Source organism: Pteropus vampyrus, unplaced genomic scaffold, assembly GCF_000151845.1.
Source record: "Pteropus vampyrus isolate Shadow unplaced genomic scaffold, Pvam_2.0 Scaffold115, whole genome shotgun sequence".
Lineage (NCBI taxonomy): Eukaryota > Metazoa > Chordata > Mammalia > Chiroptera > Pteropodidae > Pteropus > Pteropus vampyrus.
The window spans coordinates 3,819,347-3,841,567 of record NW_011888896.1 but is presented as its reverse complement, the minus strand read 5'-3'; the positions used below and the strand labels follow the sequence as shown (position 1 = coordinate 3,841,567).

The 22,221-nt window shown below is 36.3% G+C and overlaps 1 protein-coding gene across 2 annotated transcripts in view; it reads right to left on the bottom strand.

Annotated features, from left to right (window-relative positions):
- The window catches only part of ANKRD13C (ankyrin repeat domain 13C), a 70,914-nt gene extending 50,762 nt beyond the window's left edge, over positions 1 to 20,152 (bottom strand). Inside the window, exons 1-2 of one of the 2 annotated variants that reach the window (XM_023533899.1) lie at positions 19,242 to 19,435; positions 8,395 to 8,527 (exon numbers count right to left, since the gene is read on the bottom strand). In XM_023533899.1, the coding sequence (XP_023389667.1) occupies positions 8,395 to 8,473 (79 nt within the window). In that variant the 5' untranslated portion in view covers positions 8,474 to 8,527; positions 19,242 to 19,435. Of the gene's footprint in view, positions 1 to 8,394; positions 8,528 to 19,241 lie in introns of both variants that reach the window. The other variant, XM_011365707.2, reaches the window with a different exon arrangement.
- Positions 20,153 to 22,221: the final 2,069 nt, after the last annotated feature.

Below are 22,221 nucleotides of genomic sequence, written 5' to 3'. Positions count from 1 at the left end.
CATTTCTTCTATGTTGTTAAATTTGGTGTTATATACTTTTTCATAGTATTCTTATATGATCCTTTGTATTTCTGCAGTGTCTGTCGTAATTTCCCCCCTTTCATCCCTGATTTTGTTTATTTGTGTCCTTTCTCTTTTTTCTTTAGTGAGTCTAGCCAGGGGTTTGTCAATTTTATTAATCTTCTCAAAGAACCCACTCTTTGTTGCATTTATTTTTTGTTTTTTGTTTTGTTTTGTTTTGTTGTCAATTTCATTTATTTCTACTCTAATTTTGATTATTTCCTTTTGCTGACTTTAGGCTTCATTAGTTCTTCCTTTTCTAGTTCTTTAAGATGAAGCGTTAGGTTGTTTATTTGGGCTCGTTCTTGTTTTTGGAGATAGGCCTGTAATGATATGAACTTTCCTCTTATGACCAGTTTTAATGTGTCCCAAAAGTTTTGTTACGTTGTAATATCATTATCATTCATTTCTATGTATCTCTTGATCTCTTTTTTATTTCTTCTCTGACCCAGTTATTCTTCAGTAGCATGTTGTTTAATCTCCTTGTATTTGTGGTTCTTCTTGCTTTCTTTTTGCAGTTGATCTCTAGTTTCAAAGCATTATGATCAGAGAATATGGTTTGTATGATTCAACTCTCTTATATTTGTTGAGCCTATCTCTGTGTCCCAGGATGTGGTCAATTCTTGAGAATGTTCCATGTGCACGAGAGAAGAATGTATAAACAGCTGTTTGGGGATGAAAGGCTCTGTAAATGTGAATTATGTCCAGTTGGTCTAATGTATCATTTAATGTTATCTCCTTATTGATTTTCTGTTTGGATGATCTGTCCATATCCAACAGTGGGATATTTAGTCCCCTACTATGATGTGTTTTGGTCTGTTTCTCCCTTTAGTTGTTAGTAATTGCTTTACATATTTCGGGGCTCCCTGATTGGGAGTATAGATATTAATAATTGTTATGTCTTCTTGGTGCATGATTTCCTTTATCATTATGAAGTGTCTCTCCATATCTTTACCTGTTTAATTGTGAAGTCTAGTTCGTCTGATATTAGTATCGCTACTCCAGCTTTTCTCTGAATGCCATTTGCTTGAAATATCATTTTCCCCCCTTTCACTTTGAGTCTATAGTTGTCTTTGGAGCTGAGATGTGTCTCCTGGAGGCAGCATATGGTTGGGTTTTGTTTTTTTGATCCATTCTGCAACTCTGTGCCTTTTTTTTGGTGAGTTCAGTCCATTTACATTTAGGGTGATTATTGAAACATGAGGTCTTCTTAGAGCCATTTTATCTTTCCTTTCTACTTGCTCAATCTTTCCATTGCTTCCTTGTCTTTTTGTTTCTGTTTTATTTTGGTTGGCTTTTATGGGTTTTCCCTCTGGTTCTTCTTGTTTTGTGTTATATACTTTAGTTCTGAATCTTTGATGTGTGGTTACCATTACGAATATGAATATTTATATATATACAGTCATGCATTTTCTTCTGCGCATGCCTTATTTCCATTCCCCTTTGTGAATGTGGATTTTTGAACCTTCCCCTCAATTTGTCCCTATGTATGCTGAACGTTCATTGCTATCGTTATAACAATTCACTTATTATTTAAGCTATAATGCCCTTAGTAAGGGTTGTACTCCTCTGCTTCTATTTGCCTGATAGTCGCGTTACTCCTAATTATGTATATATTGTCATTGTTTTAGGTGAGCTGACCCTTTTCAGTATTTCCTGTAGTGCAGGTCTTGTATTGGAGAATTCCCTCAAATTTTCTATGTCTGGAAAGGTCTTAATTTCTCCTTCATATCTAAGGGGGAGCTAAGCTGGATACATTATTCTAGGCTGGTAGTTCCTCACTTAATAGTGTAAATATTCGATTCCATTCCTTTCTGACTTGTAAGGTTTGTGCTGAGAAGTCTGATGATAATCTAATGGGTTTACCTTTATATGTTACCATTTTCTTCTCTCTGGCTGCCTTGAGAATTCTTTGTTGTTGATTTTTGATAACTTTAATACCATGTGTCTTGGTGAAGGCCTTTTTGGGTTGAGATAATGGGATGTTGTGTCAACTTCTTGAATTCCAAGCTCCGGTTTATTCCTTAGATTTGGGAAATTCTCGTACACGATTTGTCCAAAAATGCTTTCCAGTTCCTACTCCTTTTTCTCGCCTTTGATAATGCCTATTCTTATGTTTCCTCTCCTGATGGTATCAGCTACTTCTTGTATTTCTCTTTCATTATTTTTCATTCTTCGGTTTCTTTCTTCTTCCTTCTGATGCATTTCTAGATTTCTGTCTTCGATATCACTAATCCTTCATCCATTTGGTCGACTCTATTTCTCAAGCTTGCTATTTCATTTTTCAGCTCTTACATTGTATTCTTCATCTCCAGAAGTTCTATTTGGTTCTTTTTGAGGATTTCATGCTCCTTGCTCTTCTCATCTAGTTGATTTTTCAATTCCTGAAATTGTTGATATGATTTGTTTTTGATCTCATTTTTTTCAGAATCCATCCTAAATTCTCTGTCATTTTAGTCACATATTTCTATGTCTGTAAGATTATTTTCTGGAGATTTTTGTCTTTCTTTCTGAGATGCCTTGTCACCTTGATTGTTCATGGTGTTTAATGGGCTCTTTCTCCGCCTCAGTATTAATGGAAGTGTACTATGTTGCTTTTCAATGCTTGTTTTTTGATTTATTGATGCCTGCCATTCTAACAGGTGCGAGGAGATATCTCATTGTGATTTTAATTTGCATTTCTCTGATGATTAGTCACATTGAACATTAGTCACATATGGCTATTGGCCATGTGTATGTACCTTTTAGAGAAAAGCTTATTCAGATCCTCTGCTCATTGTTTAACTGGATTGTTTTTGTGTTGACTTGTATGAGTTCTTTATAAATTTTGGATACTAATGCCCTATCAGATGTATCATTGGCAAACACCTTCTCCAATTCAGTAGGTTGTCTTTTTTGTTGTTGATAATTTCCTTTGCTGGGCAAAAACTTTTTAGCTTGATGTAGTCCCATTTATTTTTTCTTTTCTTTCTCTTGCCTGAGACGATATATCATAAAAAAATATATTACTAAGAACAACATCAGAGTGTTTACTGCTTATGTTTTCTTCTAGGAGTTTTATTATTTCAGGCTTTACTTTAAGTCTTTAATGCATTTTGAGTTTATTCTTTGAATAATGTGTAAGAAGGTGGTCTAGCTTTTTTTTTTTTTTTTTGCGTGTATTTATCGTTTTTCCAGCACCACTTATTAAACTACCTTTACACCATTGTATATTTGTGTTTCTTTTGTAATAGACTAAATGACCATGTAGGCATGAATTTATTTCTTGGTACTCTATTCTGTTCCATTGATGTCTGTTTTTATGCCACTACCATGCTATTTTCATTACTGTTGGCCTGGTAATATAGTTTGATATCAGGTATTATAATACCTCCATCTTTGTTCTTCTTTCTCAAGATTGCTGTGGCTATTCAGGGTCTTTAATGGTTCCATATAAATTTTAGGATTATTTGTTCTAGTTCTATGAAAAAATGACATTGGAATTTTAATAGGGATTGTATTGAATCTATAGATTGCCTTGGGTAGTATAGACATTTTAATATTGTCTTCCTGTTCATGGGCACAGTATATGCTTTTATTTATTTGTGTCTTCTTCAGTTTCTTTCTTCAGTGACTTATAACTTTCCAAGTACAGGTCTTTTACATCCTTGGTTAAATTTATTCCCAGGTATTTTATTGTTTTTGATGCAATGTAAATGGGATTGTTTTCTTAATTTCTCTGACAGTTCATTATTGGTGTATAAAAATGCAACTGATTTCTGAATATTAATTTTGTATCCTGCTACATTACTGAATTCATTTATCAGTTCTAACAGTTTTTTGGTGAAATCTTTAGAGAGTATTCTATATATATAGCACCGTGTCATCTGCAAATAATGAGTTTTACTTCTTCCTTTCCAATCAGAATGACTTTCATTTCTTTTTCTTGTCTGATTGCTGGGGCTAGGCCTTCCAATACTATGTTGAATACACATGGTGCAAGTAGATACTCTTGCCTTGTTCCTGATCTTAAGTAAATGCTTTAATTTTTTCCCCATTGAGTATGTTAGCCATGGGTTTGTCATATACGGCCTCTATTATGTTGAAGTATGTTCCCTCTATTCTCAATATGCTGAGAGTTTTTATCACAAATGGATGCTAGATTTTCTCACTTTTTCTACATCTAGTGATATATGACTCTTATCTATTTGTTCACGTGGTGTATCACATAAATTGATTTGCAGGTATTAAACCAACTTTATGTCCCAGGTATAAAGCACATTTAATCGTGGTATGATCTTTTTAATGTCTTGGTGAATGCTAATATTTTGTTGAGAATTTTTGCATCTATGCTCATCAGGGATATCGGCTTGTAATTTTTTTTGTAATGTCTTTGTCTGGTTTTGAAATCAGGGTAATGGTCTCATAAAATGAGCTTGGAAGCCTCCCCTCTTCTGAAGTTTTTGGAATAGTTTGAGAACTATTATTATTAGAATTAGGTGTTAATTCTTCTTTGAATATTTAGTAAAATTCACCTGTGAAGCCATTAGATCCAGAAGTTTTGCTCGTTTGGAGTTTTTTGATTACTTATTTGATTTCATTAGTAGTAATCAGTTCAGATTTTCTGTTTCTTCTTGACCCAGTCTTGGGAGATTGTATGTTTCTAGGAATGTATCCATTTCTACCAGGTTGTCCAATTTACTGGCATATAAATGCTCATAGTATTTTCTTATAATCCTTTGTATTTCTGTTGAGTCCGTAGTTACTTCTCCTCTTTCATTTCTGGTTTTATTTGAGTCCTCTTTTTTACTTGATGAGTCTGACGAAAGGTTTATCAATTTTGTTTATCCTTTCAAAGAACCAGCTCTTGGTTTCACTGACATTTTGTATTGTTTTTCTGGACTCTATTTTGTTTATTTCTGCTCTGATCTTTATTCCTTCCTGCTACTCACACTGGGTTGTTTGCTATTCTTTTTCTATTTCTTTTAACTGTAAGGTTAGATTGTTTGAGATTTTTGTTTCTTGAGGTAAGCCTGTATTGCTATGAATTTCCCTCTTAGGACTGCTTTCACTGTATCTCACAGACGTGGGGTATTTATGTTTTCATTTTCATTTGTCTCAAGGTATCTTTCGATTTCTGTCTTGATCTCTTTGTTAACCCATTCGTTATTTAGTAGCACATTATTTAGCTTCCATGTGTTTGTGTATATTTCAGTTTTTTATCTTATAACAGATTTCTAGTTTCATACAATTGTGGTCAGGAAAGATGCTTGATATGTTTCAATCTTCTCTTCTTAGACGTGTTTTGTGACCTATCATGTGGTCTATCTTGGAAAATGTTTCCTGTGCATGTCACAAAAATGTATATTCTGCTGCTCTGGGGTGAAACACTCTAAAAATATCAATTAAATCTATCTAGTCTACTGTATCATTTAAGGAGGCTGTTTCCCCATTGATTTTGTCTAGAAGATCTGTCCATTATTATCAATGCAGTGTTAAAGTCCCCTACTATGACTGTATTACTATCAATTTCTCTTTAATGTTGGTCAATATTTGCTTTATAGATTCAGGTGCTCCTATGTTGGGTGCATAAATGTTTAGTAGAGTTATATTCTCTTGTTGGGTGGATCCTTTTGTCTCTTATACGGCCTCTGTTTAAAGTCTATTTTGTCTAAGTATTGCTACCCCAGATTTTTTTTCATTTCCATTTATATGAAATATCTTTATCCATCCCTTTCAGTTTGTCATTTGATCTGAAGTGGGTTTCTTGTAGCCAGCATATGTATGGATCCTGTTTTCTTATCGTCAGTTGTTCCAGAGGCCCCTTAAACTATCTTTTATTTTTCTTTTCGCTGTTCCAATTGGGTGTTTTCTGCTACCTTATCTTCCAAATCACTGATTTAATCCTCTGCTTCATCCAATCTACTATTGATTCCTACTATTCTATATTTCAGTTATTGTGTTCATTTCACTGGTTCTTTTTTATGGCTTTGGTCCTTTTTTATGCATTTCTTTGTTGAAGTTCCCACTGAGCTCACCTGTTCTTCCTCTAAGTTCACTGAGCATCCCTATAACCAGTGTTTTGAATTCTGTATCTGGTAGGTTGCTTGCCTTCATTTCATTTAGTTCTTTATTTCTAGAGTTTTCTCCTATTCTTTCATTTGGGACATTTGTTTTCTCATTTTGGCTGCCTCTCTGTGTTCATTTCTATGTATTTGGTAGACCTGCTACATCTCCCAGTCTTCGCTGAGTGGCCTGATGTCGTAAGTGCCCTCTGTGGCCCAGTGGCGCAGTATCCTTGATCACCTGCACCAGGTGATCAGGAATGAGCCTTGTGTGATTATATGTACCTTCCTGTTGTAGTTGAGCTTTAATTATTGTTAGCATATCAGTGAGTGGGACTGAGTCTCAGGCTGACTGGCTGTGGAGACTGGCCACACTCAGAACATATGACCTACTCTGTGGGGGCTGACCTATGGAGTGCAGTTCACCACAGCAGGTTGGTATGCCTGTTTAGACCATGGTTTGGGTGTGACACCTATGGAGATAATCTGGTGGTGTTCTGTTGAGGTCTAATGCCAGTCTCCAGGTATGCTTGTTCTGGAGCCCCTTGGGAGGGGCTCCCATGCAGACCAAGGTCCCAAGCCTGTGACCAGCCCAGGGCTACCTGGTAGGAGCTACAAAGCTATCTGTGTATGGTTGCTGCTTGAGCTGGACCTGGAGTTATGTGGAAGAAGCCACGTGGCAAACCAAGGCCAACTGACACCAGTACCGAGCCTGAGGAAGCTCAGCCAAAGGCCCAGGGCATCCCCACGTCTGAGGCTGTCTAACAGCTGCGTGTAAGGTACAGCAGCTGAATGAGCCTCTGGGGTACCAGAGCTGGATGAAGCAGGGTTTGAGGGAATCAGCAGGGTGAAGCAAGTGGTGTTCCCCAGGTTAGTAAAGATTCAGATTTGGTGCCAGTACTGAGCCTGTGGCCACTCGCAGAAATCTCAGATCACATCGAGGCCAGCTGCTGGCTACATCAGGCCCACATACCACCAAGACTTGTTCAAGAAATACTGCAGCTTGGGTGGGGTTGGCTGCCCAGCTACAAAAATGCTTCAGGCAATGCACAAGCTGGATGAGGCAGGGTCTCAGAGAATCACCGCGGTGGAGTGAGCTGAGTTCACCAAGCCAATGCAGATTCAGATTTGGCTGTCTTGGGGGAGGGCTCAACACAGGCAAGATGTGCCCACTTGTAGATTGCACAGGAGGAGGGCTCAACACAGGGATAATGGTAACTATCACTCCAGCCCTCACCCTGATGCCACACAACTCAATCTTTTCTTATATGTCTCTGGTGCCTCCCGAGCTGCTGTCCCTCTGCCAGAGGCCAGGGGAGTGCCTGTAAGTCAGTCTGTGTGCAGGCCTTTTAAGGAGACAACAGGGTTTCCAATAGGCTTCTGTTTCACCCAGATGGTCAGAATCCATACTGATTTCCACAGCTAGATTTTGTAGGGATTACTCTTTCTGGCACTGAAATCCTGGGCTGGGGAGCCCCAGTGTGGGGCTGAGGCCCATCGCTCCTCAGGGGGGACGTCCACAGCTGAGATATCCTGCTCGATGCTCAACCACCACGTGGGTGCTGGACCAGCCCACTTTGTGTGTCCGTTCCTCCTAACAGTCTCAACGTGGCCTCTTCTTTATATCCTTAGTTATAGGAGTTCTATTCAATCTTCAGATGGTTCTCCAGGTTTACTGTTCTATATTTTAGTTGCAATTTTAATGCAGTCATGGGAGAAGGCAAGCATAGTTATTTACCTGCTCTGCCATCCTTACCAGAATTCAAGTCTGGTCAATTTTTATAAATGCTTTCTCTATCCTTGAAAAGAACATGTACTTTGTAGTTGCTGGATGCAGCAGTTGATATAAATCTACTAGATCCAGTTTTTGTGTCATTCGTATCTTTTTTGTTCTTGCTGGCTTATTGGAAGGAAGAATGTTAAAATATCCCACTGTAATTGTGAATTTCTATGTCTTCTTGTAGTTCTAGCAATTTTTCCTTCACATATTTTCAGGCTATGTTATTAAATACAAATTAAATCTATTTTCTTGGTTCATTGACCGATTTTTCATTATGAGGCATCTCTCAGATATTTTCTGCTTTAAAACCCACTGTGATGTTAATACGACTATAACAACTTACTTGGATTAATATTTGCATGAAATATATAACTCAATCCTTTCATTTTCAACTTTTATACATCAAAATTTAGATGTTTCCAACTACATGTGGTGAAGTGTTTTTCATACAGTACAATAATATTTGTCTTTTGACTGGAATTTTAATCCAGTTTCATGTAGTATACTTACTGATATATTGGGGATTAAATCTACCATCCTGCTTTGTATTTTCTATTTGTCCTGCCGGTTCTATATTCCTTTTTCTCATCTTTCTTATTTTCTTCTATTTTGATTATTTTCATTATTCCATTTTGTTTTTTATCTGTGGATGGAAGGTACATATATTTTTTTAATGTTTTTATTTACAAAGGCCTTTTTACTAGACTTCCTATTTTACTTTAATAACCATCACTCAGGTTAGTCTAGTTCTAGACTTAAATAATCTTTCTTGCCCACTTGCTTCTTTGGTGTGAATATCTCAATCTAAAATAAGAGACTAAAAATACCTAGATATTTTCCTATTGTTATGAGTACTAATGATAGCAATAAATGAAGGCAACAGGAAGGAGTAGGCTTGCTATAGGGCACAAAATTGCTCTTGCCATCTGTTTACTGTTTTAGAAACTTTATCATCCTCTAATTCAAGGATGTGACATAAATTAAGCTTTACTGGAACACAGCCATGTACCAATTGTTTATGAACTGTTTATGGCTACTTTTGTGCAAGAGATGGTATGGCCTACAAGCCTAAAATATTTACTATCTTTCCTTTTAATTGTTTGTAGACCCTTGCTCTAATCCATAAAGGTTTCACGTCATATTGCATTGTTTCCAATATAAACATCTGTCAGTCATCAGTGTAATTTCTGTATATAATCACATTAGTGTTATTAAAAATTTCTGTCATAATCTGGTATACTTGATTCTAGTGTCATTTTTATATTTTAATGTAAAGTCAGAAAAGGAGTTCATAGGTCCTGTTATTTCTCCAACATTTTACCCAGGAGTAAAATCCATTCATTTTCATTCAGTAAAAATTTCAGTAAAAATTTACTATGTGGCAGACATAGTGCTAGACATTAGAGATTCAACTATTAACAAGCTAGAAGTAATTCCTGCCCTAATGGAGCTTATATTCATAAAAGAGAGTAAAAGAAAAATAAAACGGAATAGACTGTGACAGGTATTAAGAAAAGTAACAAAAGACTAACATTGAAAATAATAAAGGGAAACATACTTTTTGATACTTTAGTCAGGAAAATTTCTCTTAAAGGCTAATGTTTAAAATGAGATCTAAAAGCTAAGTAGGAACTAAGAAATAAAAGAATGAAAAGAAAAGCATTCCAGACCGAGGACAGAAATAACCTGGCATATTCAAGGAACTGGAGGAAAAAAAAAAAAAAAAAAAAAAAAACCAAGTATGGCCAGAACACAGAAAAGGAGAGATTTTTACAAGATTATAACAGAGAAGGAGGCATGGACTAAATCATGGTAAAAAATATAAACTTACTTTTAAGTGGAGAATGCATTAAAGGATCTTGAGCAAAGACATAACATAATACAAATTACATTTTAAGATCACTCATTACCCTATAGAGAACGGAATAGAGGGAGACACAGGGAGACCAGTTATGGGTCTGGTGCAGTATTCTGAGGAAAAGATAATAAAAATTGGTTGGTCTCAAAGTGGTGGCAACAGAGATAGAAAGTAGACTGATTTGAAATAACTTGTTAATTGATATGTATAGGTAAGAGAAGGGGGTGAGACAAAGAGTGATCCCAATGATGGAAGCTCAAGCAACTGAATAAAGACATGATCTACTAAAAGACTGTGTGGTCAGTTGGGAAGAGATGAGGTGGAAAATTATAACTCCATTTTGGACAAGCATATTTTGAAATATCTCTGAGATTTCCAAGTAGAGAGATTACAAAACCTGGAACTCCAAGAAGTCTAGGCTGGAGATATAAATGACTTGGTGGGGGAGGAGGCGGGAGAGATTGATTTAAAATCAAACATATAAATTTCTGAGTATCTATTTTTGTCCTCATAGTAGAAAAGGTAGTACTAGTTCTCTTTCTTAACTTCCCATGCTCTAAATGGTAACTGAAAAAGAAAACAAGGAAATAACACTAGTTACTGCCAAGGAAGGTAACTGGGTTAGTAAAGACACACTTAGGTAATTACTGTTTTCTTAAACACCCCACCCCCCGAACATATAGATAAAAGAGTAAAAGCATCAGTACCTACTGAAGTTAAAAATTTAACTTCCTATTACAAATCCAAATTAATCACATTTCCAAAATATTCACAAACTAGAAATGACTTTGAGTTCAACAATCCAATTCCTCTCATTTTACAGGTAAGAACGTAATCAGAAATACATACTACGTTGAAGGACACCAAATTACATGCTGTGATTTCAATATTTTGAATGCAAAATAATCAACAATATCATCTTCATGTAGCCAACTACATTTACTTTACTGACCAAGTATATCCTGAAACTAAGGGCTCAAATATCCTAGTCACCTTCATTTACTATCCCCTCAGTTTTTAAGTCCTCGATCTGCTGCTAAAGCTAATTTGTTACACAAAGAATACCAAACACTTTAAAATAACCTTCTATGCCAACTTTTCACAATAGTTTTAAAATCTGAAAAATTAGATGCTTTAGTTCTAATTTGATAAACAAAATTTAACTGTTTTGTCAAATGAGTAAAAAACATTCCTGTAACATTAAGAACACTATAGTATCAAAGTATGTAAATTACCAACCAAATAGCTAGCATTTATGGGACATCTATTATATGTGTCCAGCACTATGCTATATACTTTATATAATATCTTATTTAACTTGCTCAATAACCCTGTGAGACAAATCTTATTCTTATTTCACAGGTAAGAAAAATAAAGCTAGTAATAGTTATTTTCTAAAATTACACACCTAGAAATTGTGGGAGTCATGATTCTAAAATCATTTTTTTTTTTAACTAAACCAACAGTTTTCAAACATTTTGGTTTCAAGAATCCTTCACACTCTTAAGAATTATTGAAGACCCCAAGAAGTGGTGCTAGTTTAAATTCTTTAATTAAAAATTAAAATAAATTCCTTTAATGTCTGGCTTAATAGAAGACAGCTGGATTTTTAAAACTTTTTCTGCATTCAATCAGGTGTAAAAGTTGTTTTGGTTTGAAATATATGAAGAAAATCCAGATTAGAAGATATGTAATAGAAAAAATAATATTTTAATAAACTTTTCAAATATTTGGGTATATTCCTTGATACTATGCCAAAATTCAGCAAGTGGTCCTATCTTAAAAGTTAATTGCAATGTGAAATCTAAAATCACATCAATAAATTTTTTGTACTATGTCACACTGAAATCCATTGGTTTGCACTTGAATAGATCTTTTACTGATACAGGAATTTGTAACATCATGCACTGATCATCTGAAAAATATCAGTTAACTGAGTTATGCAGATCTTCTAAACGTCAACACATTTTATCACACAAAATCAAAACAAGCATATTTGGTAATATTACCAATCTGACCAGAACAGCCTTTAAATACTGGGAAGCTGTCAAGCTTAGAACGACAGAGACAACTTTTCCAAATTCTGATTTTCATTTCAAAGTTTTGATTTTTTTTACTGGCAACAAATAACGGTCAATTGTTTTTCTTGAAGTCACAGGCTCACTTAATTCGTTTTCTAAAAACTGTCTAGCAAATATTCCAAATTGAAATAACCATAGTTTGTCTATAAAGTGTTATTTTGTTTGTTTATTTTTAGTAAAAACTGATGTTCCATGACAAAAGTTAGTTTGGTTTACAACTCTAACAACTGCACAAATGTTTTCCCTTATTTTTCCATCAGTATGCAGAGGAAATCATGAATAATCCACATTATGTCATGAAAAATATCAAGATTAATACTTAATAAAATTAATCATTTCTACAGCTTCATCCAAGACATTAAAATGTTCCTTTTCTGCATGTACATGACAGTGAACAATACAATGTCTACTAGCAGTTTGGTGCCTTGATTCATACTAAGGTTCCAACAATTTTACTACTACTGCTTTTGTACCATCAGCAAAAATGTCAGCCCAGTGAGAAAGGCAAGCAATGATTTTGTATTATTATAAGAATAGTTTTTACTTGATGTGCCCCCTAACTAGGAAGCAAAGCAGGAAATTGCAAGAACTAAAACAAAACATAGCTCCAGCTTCTATACCTTCAAGTCATATTCAAGCAAGCATAACAGAATTTTTCTATTTTGTCATAAATGGTTCTATACTATAGATTAAAACTCATATATGCACAATTATATCCAATCCATCTTCAACTCCTAACCAGCCCTACCATCTCATTATTTCCAGTTACCCCACTTATTAAAAAATAGCATGCTAAACTGACCCTTGCCCACCTGTATGTTTCATACAGCAGCCACAGTGAGCCTTTGAAAATCAGATTGTGTTACTCCTCTGCTCAAGACCCTTGAATCATTTTCTATGCTGCTCAGAGTAAAAGCCAAAATCCTTAAAAATATTCTAGAAACGTTCTACATGCTTATGCCTTCTACTACTTCTCAAATCTCCTATCTTCTACCACTGTCTCCTTGTTCCAGCCACAATAGCCGCTTTCTTATTGCTTGAACATTGCACCTTTGCATTTGCTATTCTCTGCCAGAAACTCTGTTCAGCCAGATATCTGCTCCCTAATTTTCTTTAGGTAACTGCTTAACTTTCCTTTATCATTGATGTCTTCCCTGACCTTGACTTCAACGAAATTATTTACCTTCCCTCCTCTCTACTCCCAGCACTCTCTATCCTCCTCAACTGCCTTTACTTTACTCTATATTTATCATTACCATTTTTTATTGGTTTATTATTTATCTTTCTTCTTTAAAATATAAGCTCCATGAGAGCAGGGGCTTTGTCTGTTTTCTTCACTTCTGCAACCCTAGCATCTAAAACAATTTATCACAAATTGGGAGCTCAGGATATACCTGTTATATAAAGGAATAAACAAAGAAAAAAAATTCCTCAGAATAATGTTAAAATGTTTTTACTCTCCAAAAAACATTTCACCCCAGGACAATGCAGATCTCCACATGATTATGAAAGCTAACCAAAGGCTATACATGCATTAGACGATATGTAAGACTGCACATGTGGTTTTACAGAATTCAGTACAGTGCTGAGTTAAGAGAGATCATGCACCAACATGCCTGATAGATATCTACGACTGAACTGAGTTACACCAGCACTGAACTGAGTTACACCAGCAGCGGACCACAGATGCCTAACCTTACCTCAGACTGACAGGAAGTATAAATTCAAGTATCAGATAAAACCTCAAGTGAGGTCCTATCTAAACCTCAAAAACAAGAAAGTTTCCTTCTAGAAGGTCTTAACACCAAAAGTGAGAGCTAAATGTTGATTTTAATAGGTATTAAAATTTCATAAAAACCAGTTTGTAGAGAAGCATAACTTCAAACTGAGATATGATTCCAAATACAGAGATGGTCTTCTAGTTTTGCCGATAATCTTTCAGATTGCAACAATTGTAACAGGCTTTAGATGAAACTCAACTAAATCACACAGTTAAACTTCACATATCCTGATAGCACCACTCATAATCTTCAGTTAGAAAAAAATCCTTTTTCCTTTTTCCTAATCTGATTTTACATGCTTCAATTTTGCACTAAAACTGATTTTCCATCTCTCCCCAATGAAATAAATGGTACATGAACAAAAACATACAGTTTGTCTGCCCAGCCTCCATCCAATTTTTGAGAAATTACACTCATTTTCTAGAACCCAAAACATCCTGACAATTACATAGATTTCTATGACTTAAGAATGACATTAACTTGAGGCAAAGATACTCAATTCCTTAATGAGCCCTCCAGAATTGTCCTGCCTCATTGAGGATGCCCGAAACACAGCCCTGTCAATAAATGCTCATTTTATTTTATTTTTTTTTTTTTTGCCAAATGAAGGTTATAATTCCTACTCCTATTGTAGCTCAAGACAGGAAATGAGAGAAGAGAATTCCTCTTACCCTCTGCAGAGGTAGCTCTACAGATGTGTGTTCATTTCACAATTGTAAGTGGTAATCGTATTCTATAGTGCTAATGATGATGCCATCAGGAAACAAAGCCACCTAATTCATGGAACGTCCTACTATGTTGGAGATGCACACGGGAGAAGAGTTATATTCATACAGTCATTAAGATCAACTGAATCAACCCAATAGACGAGCACAGTGACAGGATTCATTGCCAAATCACCCTTCTACCCAGTGAAGGAATATAACACTTTAATGGATTATCTTGGGCCTCCAGAAATGACTTCTTTTCTAAAGGAGGCCTGCCTTTCAAAAATAAAGTTCAGAAAAGACTACAAAACACAAGAACAGACATAATTACTAGTGTTCTGTTAAAGATGTACCATCATTTTTACCCTCCTGGCTAAAACTGTTCACCCAAGGCTTAGTTCGAAATTTTTTTTGCCATGCAAAGTTTAGCCTTATAGTCGCCTCTTCTCAGATTCATTATTCTTTTGTATCATCTATCATGAAGATTTTAGTGACAAAAAGCAGAGAAAATAATATCAAAAGGAAGTTTAAGGATTTATACAGAATAAACATACCATTTGAGCACCAGATTATCCTATTAACTCAATTCTCAAACACACATTTTTAATCTTTCTAAAATTAGGATGTTTTAAAATCTCTGACTGAAGAAATCTGTCAGCTACCAGGCAGAAATACTACACATGTTAACCATTTCCTTATCACTCCAATGAGTTACCTGCATTGGCAGGAATTCTCTAAATTGAATTTTAACTTAAATTTGGAATCTCTAATTGTGTGCAATAGCTTCAAAAAAAATTACACTACAACTCAGTAAAAATAAAAATTAATCTGTCTACAGAAGATGGCTTGTCACATGCCAGGCAAAGTAATTAAAGGCAGGGCAGTACAAACTGCCGAATCACTCAGAAGAGATCAGAAATTTTTCACAATCTAGGAAAGGCTGGTTTGAATAATTTATGTGTTAACTACTTTTCATCACTCTAGCACCTAAGATTTTAACTAATATCCAAGAGAAGGTGCTTAACTTCTAAGAATATTTAACTCAATTAAAAGAAAAAACAAAATTACAAGTTTTTAACACACAGGAAATGCAGTCAAAATCAAGAAAGTCTTCCATATGCTTCACAAACATTCTCAGTTCTAAAGGTGGAGAAATAAAAATCATTAGCATCAATTACTTTTAAAAAGCATGTTGCCAAGATGGCTGGGCTAAAAGTGATTCAGAAAAACCTTAACAATGTGAAAAAAGGCTTAGGCTTAAACTTTAATTCTATACTAAAGAAAAAAGTGGCATATAACTAGATATACTGAAGACATAAAGTTTAATAAGTTTGTGTATATTTAATGTAATGTATTTTTTTACCCACCCAAAAATCATTTGGCATATCTGAACACAATATATACATGATGTTATGGCTGCTAGTGCATTTAACTTATATTTCAAGAGCTATGTTTGAATGCAAATACAATATTCCTCAAAATAATTGATGGTTCAGAAAAAGCAATTCATATTCAACCAACATTTTATCCCAAATGATAAAGCTCTATCCTTGCTCTTATTCAACTTGCCAATAATTTGTAATATATACATATATATGCACATACATACACACACTCACACACACCCCAACAAAACTTTTTCAATTAGAGGTCACTGAAAACTGAAAGAGCTAATAGTGAGCTAAATCATGACCAAATTAGGATTCAAAAAACTTTATAGATGCAGAATAAAGGATCAAAACAACAAAATTTAAAAAGTCCTCTTTTGAGATTAAAAAAATAAATGTAAGAATGAACAGAATGGAAGGACAGCCAATCACTTAAGAACACTATTAAAAAATTAACATAATCTTGCACCGAATTAATTATTTTATGTGTGGTTTTTAGTAACACACATTGCTAAATTTATATTGCTTAGAGCAATAAACACAACTTCTTTTTTGTCTTTGCATATGAGGCTACTATAGCTCCAGTAGTAAGGTTAGTCTGAGCACCATCCTCAAAGGGGAAAATTCACAAACTCATAATTTCACTAATAGATGATTAAGATGTTCATTTACTTATCTAACACACACATAGTATTTACAAAGTTTCGGGGACCATTTTAAGCACTTCATAAGTCACCTTGTATGAAGAATGGATACAGAAGTTAGGAATATTTACCTGAAGATAAGAACATGGTAGCTCTTGTCAAATATCTAAAGAGCTATTATGTGAATGAGGTAGCCCATTAATCTGTGTAATTAAGTACAAAAGACAAAGAACAAACAAGAGTGAGAGATTTGGGCTCTAGAGACAAACTCTGAGAGCTGGCCAATGGCAGAATCTCTCGACAAGGCTACTGTAAGAACTAAATGAGGAAATACATATGTAAACTGCTACATACACATTATTAGAACTGACTTCTTAGAGGGTCCTGATCAATAGAAGTATTTACAAAGAGGTTGATCATGGGCTTTGGAGTCCTAGCTATTAGTTCATTTCCCAGTTTTGCAACTTATACTAAGTATGCAACTTTAAAAAGTTTTCTTATATCTCTAGGCTTCACTTTCCCCATCCTTAAAATAAAGGTTATTGTGAAAATTAAATATGATAATGTATGTAAACATTTAGCATAGTGCTCACACTTGATAAATTGACAGTGATGATCATCATCACATCATTATGTTGTAAAAGGAATCTCTACAGTAAATATGAAACTATGTGATATGTGGTATTGAATGGCTGAATGGCTCTGCTATGTACCTGTATGAGTGTATGATTCTGCTATGCACTTACCATGTTATAACAATCCTAATATAATACATAGCTTGTTTTTATCTGGGTGACTTAAACAGGATTTATCTTTTGTAATGTGAAATGAAAATATTCTAAAAAATCTAAAAGTATCCAGGTTACTAAAATATGAAGAGTAAAATTAACATAATGGAAAAATTATGCAGCTATATGGGGAAAAGGGATTAAAGCAGTAGCACATTAGATACAAACTACTCTTCCTAGGAGACTTCATTGCAGGACATGAGAACTATGTTCCAGGGAGAAAAACATTTATACTTTTCAGAGGTACATGAACCACTAGTTACATTCATCAGAAATATCAACAATATAAGGGTAGCTAAGCACATCCCTAATATTTGGTCTATCAAGGCACTTTAAAAAGTGGATCTCAGCAGGCTAAAGACAAGAGTTTAAGTGTATTTAGGATTCTGATTACTTTGAACAGAATTTATCCTTTAACAAACCAACTCCTAAAATGGATTAAGGAAGCCTAATAATCCTGCAATTCAGTACCTTCTATGATCAATCAAGAAAATCAGTTCTAGAATGCTATACTATCTGTGCTGTCAGCCACATCCAGCCATCTCTTCTTCCAAGGGAATTAACTCTCAAAAGAAAACTTTTGTTTTCAGGGATATTTCTTTCAAAGGCAATGACCACAAAATAAAACATATCTACAGTTACTATAAACTTCCTAATAGTGTGTCCTGAAAAACTTCCTAAGAATTGACTAATAACCCAAAGCTACAAAACATCTCCCATTAAAAACTCTTTCTCAAAGAGTAAGAATATAATTACCATCAATAAACAATACTATACTTCATGTAACAATAGTAAAATGATTAAATAAATTAAACGTAGAAATAAAAAACCAGGGGCAGTTTTCAGGAACTTTGGGGGAGATTTGATTTATGATAAATGACAAGTCATGATATTGCTACAATACTGTAAATTCAGGATACCAGTGCAGTTGTTAGAAAATTATACAACCAACAGAAATCTTACTTTTTTTAAAACTTCATTTTTGCTGTTTTTCAATAAGCCTAGAGTCCAATGGAATTATTCCACAGGCAAGTATTTCATTGTCATATTCTTTTAAGGACAGAGTTGAGTGTGTTCTAACTGAATGTATACTGTAGTCACGTTCTGTTAAAAATAGAGCTATCAAAATTATTTATCAACTACCCCGTTTAAAATGGCCTATGAAATATTGAAAATATGTGTTTATATTAGTTTTAATTAAGTTTACTGTTGCTTGAAAGTCATTTCAATCACATTATGTTTTTAAAAGTAAAGAAACAAAAAATTCAGCTGATGAGTTAAGAGAAGGCAAAAAGTATAAAGACAGCCCTTGAATAATAAACGATACTATTTTGTCAGGCTACGATGAAGTTACTATGAAAAACCACAGTCCTATATTTAGTCACAGTCATCAAGATGAAACAGTACTATTAACAATTACCTATGTAAGACAAGCAAAAAGCTCAAAACTCTACTCCAACAAAATTTTAGCTACTCGGAAGTCACTCTGCCTTAGGTATCAAATGCCAAAAATCTGTACTGTGTGGCTATCAGAAATCAAAGCATTCTATATATGCCATCTTACAAAATGCTGACACTTTGTATCAAACTAAGTTCCCTAAAAGCAGGGTGGGGGGGTTGGGGGAGGGAGAGAAACAACCTATGGCTGACAGAAATTACAACCAGTTGCACTTAAATTGGGATCTATACTTGGGTAATGAAGGCAGGTGGGCAATACATTTGTACGATTTCAAGATCCTAAGGCGGGAGGTGGGAAGGGAAAGGAAAGAAATATAGTTCTATAACAAAGGAAAAAGGCCAGGTTGAATGAAGGCAACCTAAAACTTCTTATTATCAAGACTCAACACAGTGAAGTCGCTCATAAACAAAATAGCTTCTCAAAGGAAACTTTGAAGTGGGCAAGGAGGAAACATTCCTTTGCGACCACAAGAACCAATCCCCTGACCACTGGCATGGTATTACTGAATCCCTCATGATTTACAGGCATTTGGCCCGGATGATGGGCAAAGAAGGGAAAAGGGTCTGATGGAAACGAGCCTAGAATTCCAGAAGCCTGAGGAGGCACCTCCTAGGCTCGGGGAAGGAAAGGTGAAGGGAGAGCACTCCTCACCGTGATTATCTTTCTGCCCAATATTGTGCGTGCGGATGAGAGAGGACAGTCTCCTCACATCCCCCTTGAAGACGCACTCGTGCACCGGGTAGTGTGCGGGGCAACTGTCTCCATCTGCGACGAGAGCAATAGGGTTGGTGCCCGCTAGAAGAGTCTGGGACTGGGAGGTGGTAGTTACGGAGGAATATTGCAGCGGCAGGGCCGGGGCGCCGGGGGGATTGGAGGAGGCCGGAGCTGTCTTCAGCTGCAGCCGGTGATGATGGTTACTGAAGATCTTGTGACAGGCTTTGCCGCCCTTGCCGCTGCCGCCTGTGCCAATCCTGCCTCCAGTAAAGGTGCCGCCGAGGGCAGCCGCCGCTTCCTCATCCCCGGGCTCCAGCAGGTCCCCCTCTTCTTTGCTGGGTTTATGGTTCCTCCGCAGTGAGCGGATCTTCTCCCCGGTCATCGCCGCCAGGGACAGAAAGAGAATCCGGGAGGCTCACCGCCGGCGACGGAACTGGCGCTGCGGCGGCACAAGGCGATTAGAGCGGTGGCCAGGAGCCTCCTTCGCAGCATGAAGTCCCAGAGAGCCCCCGAGCCCAGAACAAACGCATCTCCCGGAGGAAGAGCCGGCTCTCGCCTAGGCACGAAAGGACGCGCGCTCGCTGGGGGGAGCTAGAGCTCAAGTGCCCACGACAGCAGGATCCTTGTCGCCGCCGCCGAAGGCGCCGCCACTGCCGCTGCCACAGCCTCAGCGCGAAAAACAGGTCACGGCCATCTTCCTCTGGTTTCTCTCGCGAGAACTCCCCCGGGAGGGAGAAGGAAGGAAACACCGCGATAAGTGAGCTGCCCGCTCCCTCCCCCGCACCTCACCGGCAGCGTGTTTCCGCGCCAAGGTGGAGTCCCAAGTTAGAAAGCTGAGACCTGCCACTTCCTATGGTCGCGCAGCTTGTGGCGGTTTTGAAACCTTAGCTAGCATTTAGATATTTGATGCATCGTATAAACAATGACTTAAACTCTTCAACCTCTGGGCCTCCCGCAGAGGAGTGAAGACTCATTCCTCCTGCACGCAGGATGTGATGTCACTGAAATGCACAGGACAGTCAATTCAATAAATATTTACTAATCAGCTACTTTGTGCCATACACCGAACTAGATTTTAAAAACGCCACCCCTGGCTCAAAGGAGCTCAATAAAAGAGAACAGAGTCAAGAAATTGCGGGGAGCAGGGTTGCACAAAAAAGGGAGAGGCAAATTTTAGTGTCGAAGGGTCAGAAAACTCATCGGAAGAGTTAGCCTTGGAAAACAGGCTATTCAGCAGAACGGGAGAGGAGGTCACTCAATATTTGTTAATGTGTTCATTTCCCGCAGGCGTCAGAGTTTAAGAATGGAGAGAGGACGCTGAAGAATGGCAAATAATAATTGTGCAATTGGAATACCACTGCGCTAGTTCATTGGCCAACCTCGACCCAGATGTCAAATTCTAAAACACAAACAAAAAACGTAAATCTGACATCCATAAAGCCTTGACAGAATAACTAAAGCTGTGGAGAAAAGGAGGGGAGGAAGTTAGCAATAACCTATTCATCTCTCTAAAGCCTCATTTGACAGCCGCTTCTCTCAAATCTCTTCCCATACCTCCATCTCCTAGCAAGTATGTGTTGAGAACAGATTACTGGGAATGAGGGGGGACGGCGCGGGGGGGGGTGAGGGGCCTACTCTAGAGACAAGGAAACAGAGATTACTGCATAAATCGAATAGTTATTAACAATATGTTACTATTTGGATGTAAAAGTCTGGTAGACTATATATATCACACGGGTGGTTATCTCTAGAAAAATGGAATTGCTAAATCATATTCCCTGCATTGCCTGAATTTATTTTTACAAAAAAGAAATGTTAATTTTTATTAATCAGAAAAAATTAATTTTTTAAAGTATGCAGTAATTCAGGTGATAAGATATGAGAGCATGAACCAAGTTAGTAAGAGTGAGGCTGGACAAGGTTTAAGAGTTTGTTGTTTTTTTTAAATCAATGAAGTTTTGGCATATTAAATTAAAGGTTCTTGTTGCTTACTCAGGAGTTGGATGGTGTATGTTTTGGATATCTTGAATCTTAAGAATCATAGATCTGGATTAAGATTTAGGAGGCCAATCATTACACAGTAATTGATGCTGCAGAAGTGATTGACTTACTCAAGCAAGTGTGTAGAGTGAGAAATTAATATAAGATCTAGGAAAAAAAAAAAACCTTGAAAACAGCAATATATAAAGAGTATGTACAGGAAGAGTGGCCAGCATCCTATTATAATCACAAACCTACACCAAATAGTCTACCATTATATCTGTGAAGTAACTTATTAGTGGCTGCCACTCATGCAGCCACTAATAATGGAAACTCTTAAGTGTCCTCCCATTAAAACAAAAAACTTGAGACTTCAAAAATAATATTAGCCTTATTTTTAAGAGTGCCACAGTATAATAGGGGGAAATGATATAGCAATATGAGACTAAAATACATTGTAAAATATGTAAGAATTGAAATTATATGAAATCTTGATGTAATAAAGAAGAGCATATTATTAATTCTATCTGGAAGAAATGAAAGGTGATCATGAAATCTTTCTAGAAGAGGTAATGTCAAGACTGGGTTTTAAAGAATGTGTAGGAGTTAGCAAATTAGGCAAAGGGGAAAAGATATAGATAATGACAGCTACCATTTACTGAGAACTTGTCATGTGTTAGGCATTGTTCCAAGCAAGTTTCAAATAACTATTTGATTTAATCCCTATAAAATGTCTATGGGGTACTTACAGTCCCTATTTTACAGATGAAACAACAGAGGCACAGGAAGTAATTATCCACCTGATGAGAAAAGGTAAAGAGAATAGTACGTCTAAATACAGCATGATATTTGAGAATCATCAGAGTATAGTATGTGACAAGAAAAGTGATGGTACATGAGAAAGAAAAGCATGGACTAGATTACAAAGAAAAACTGT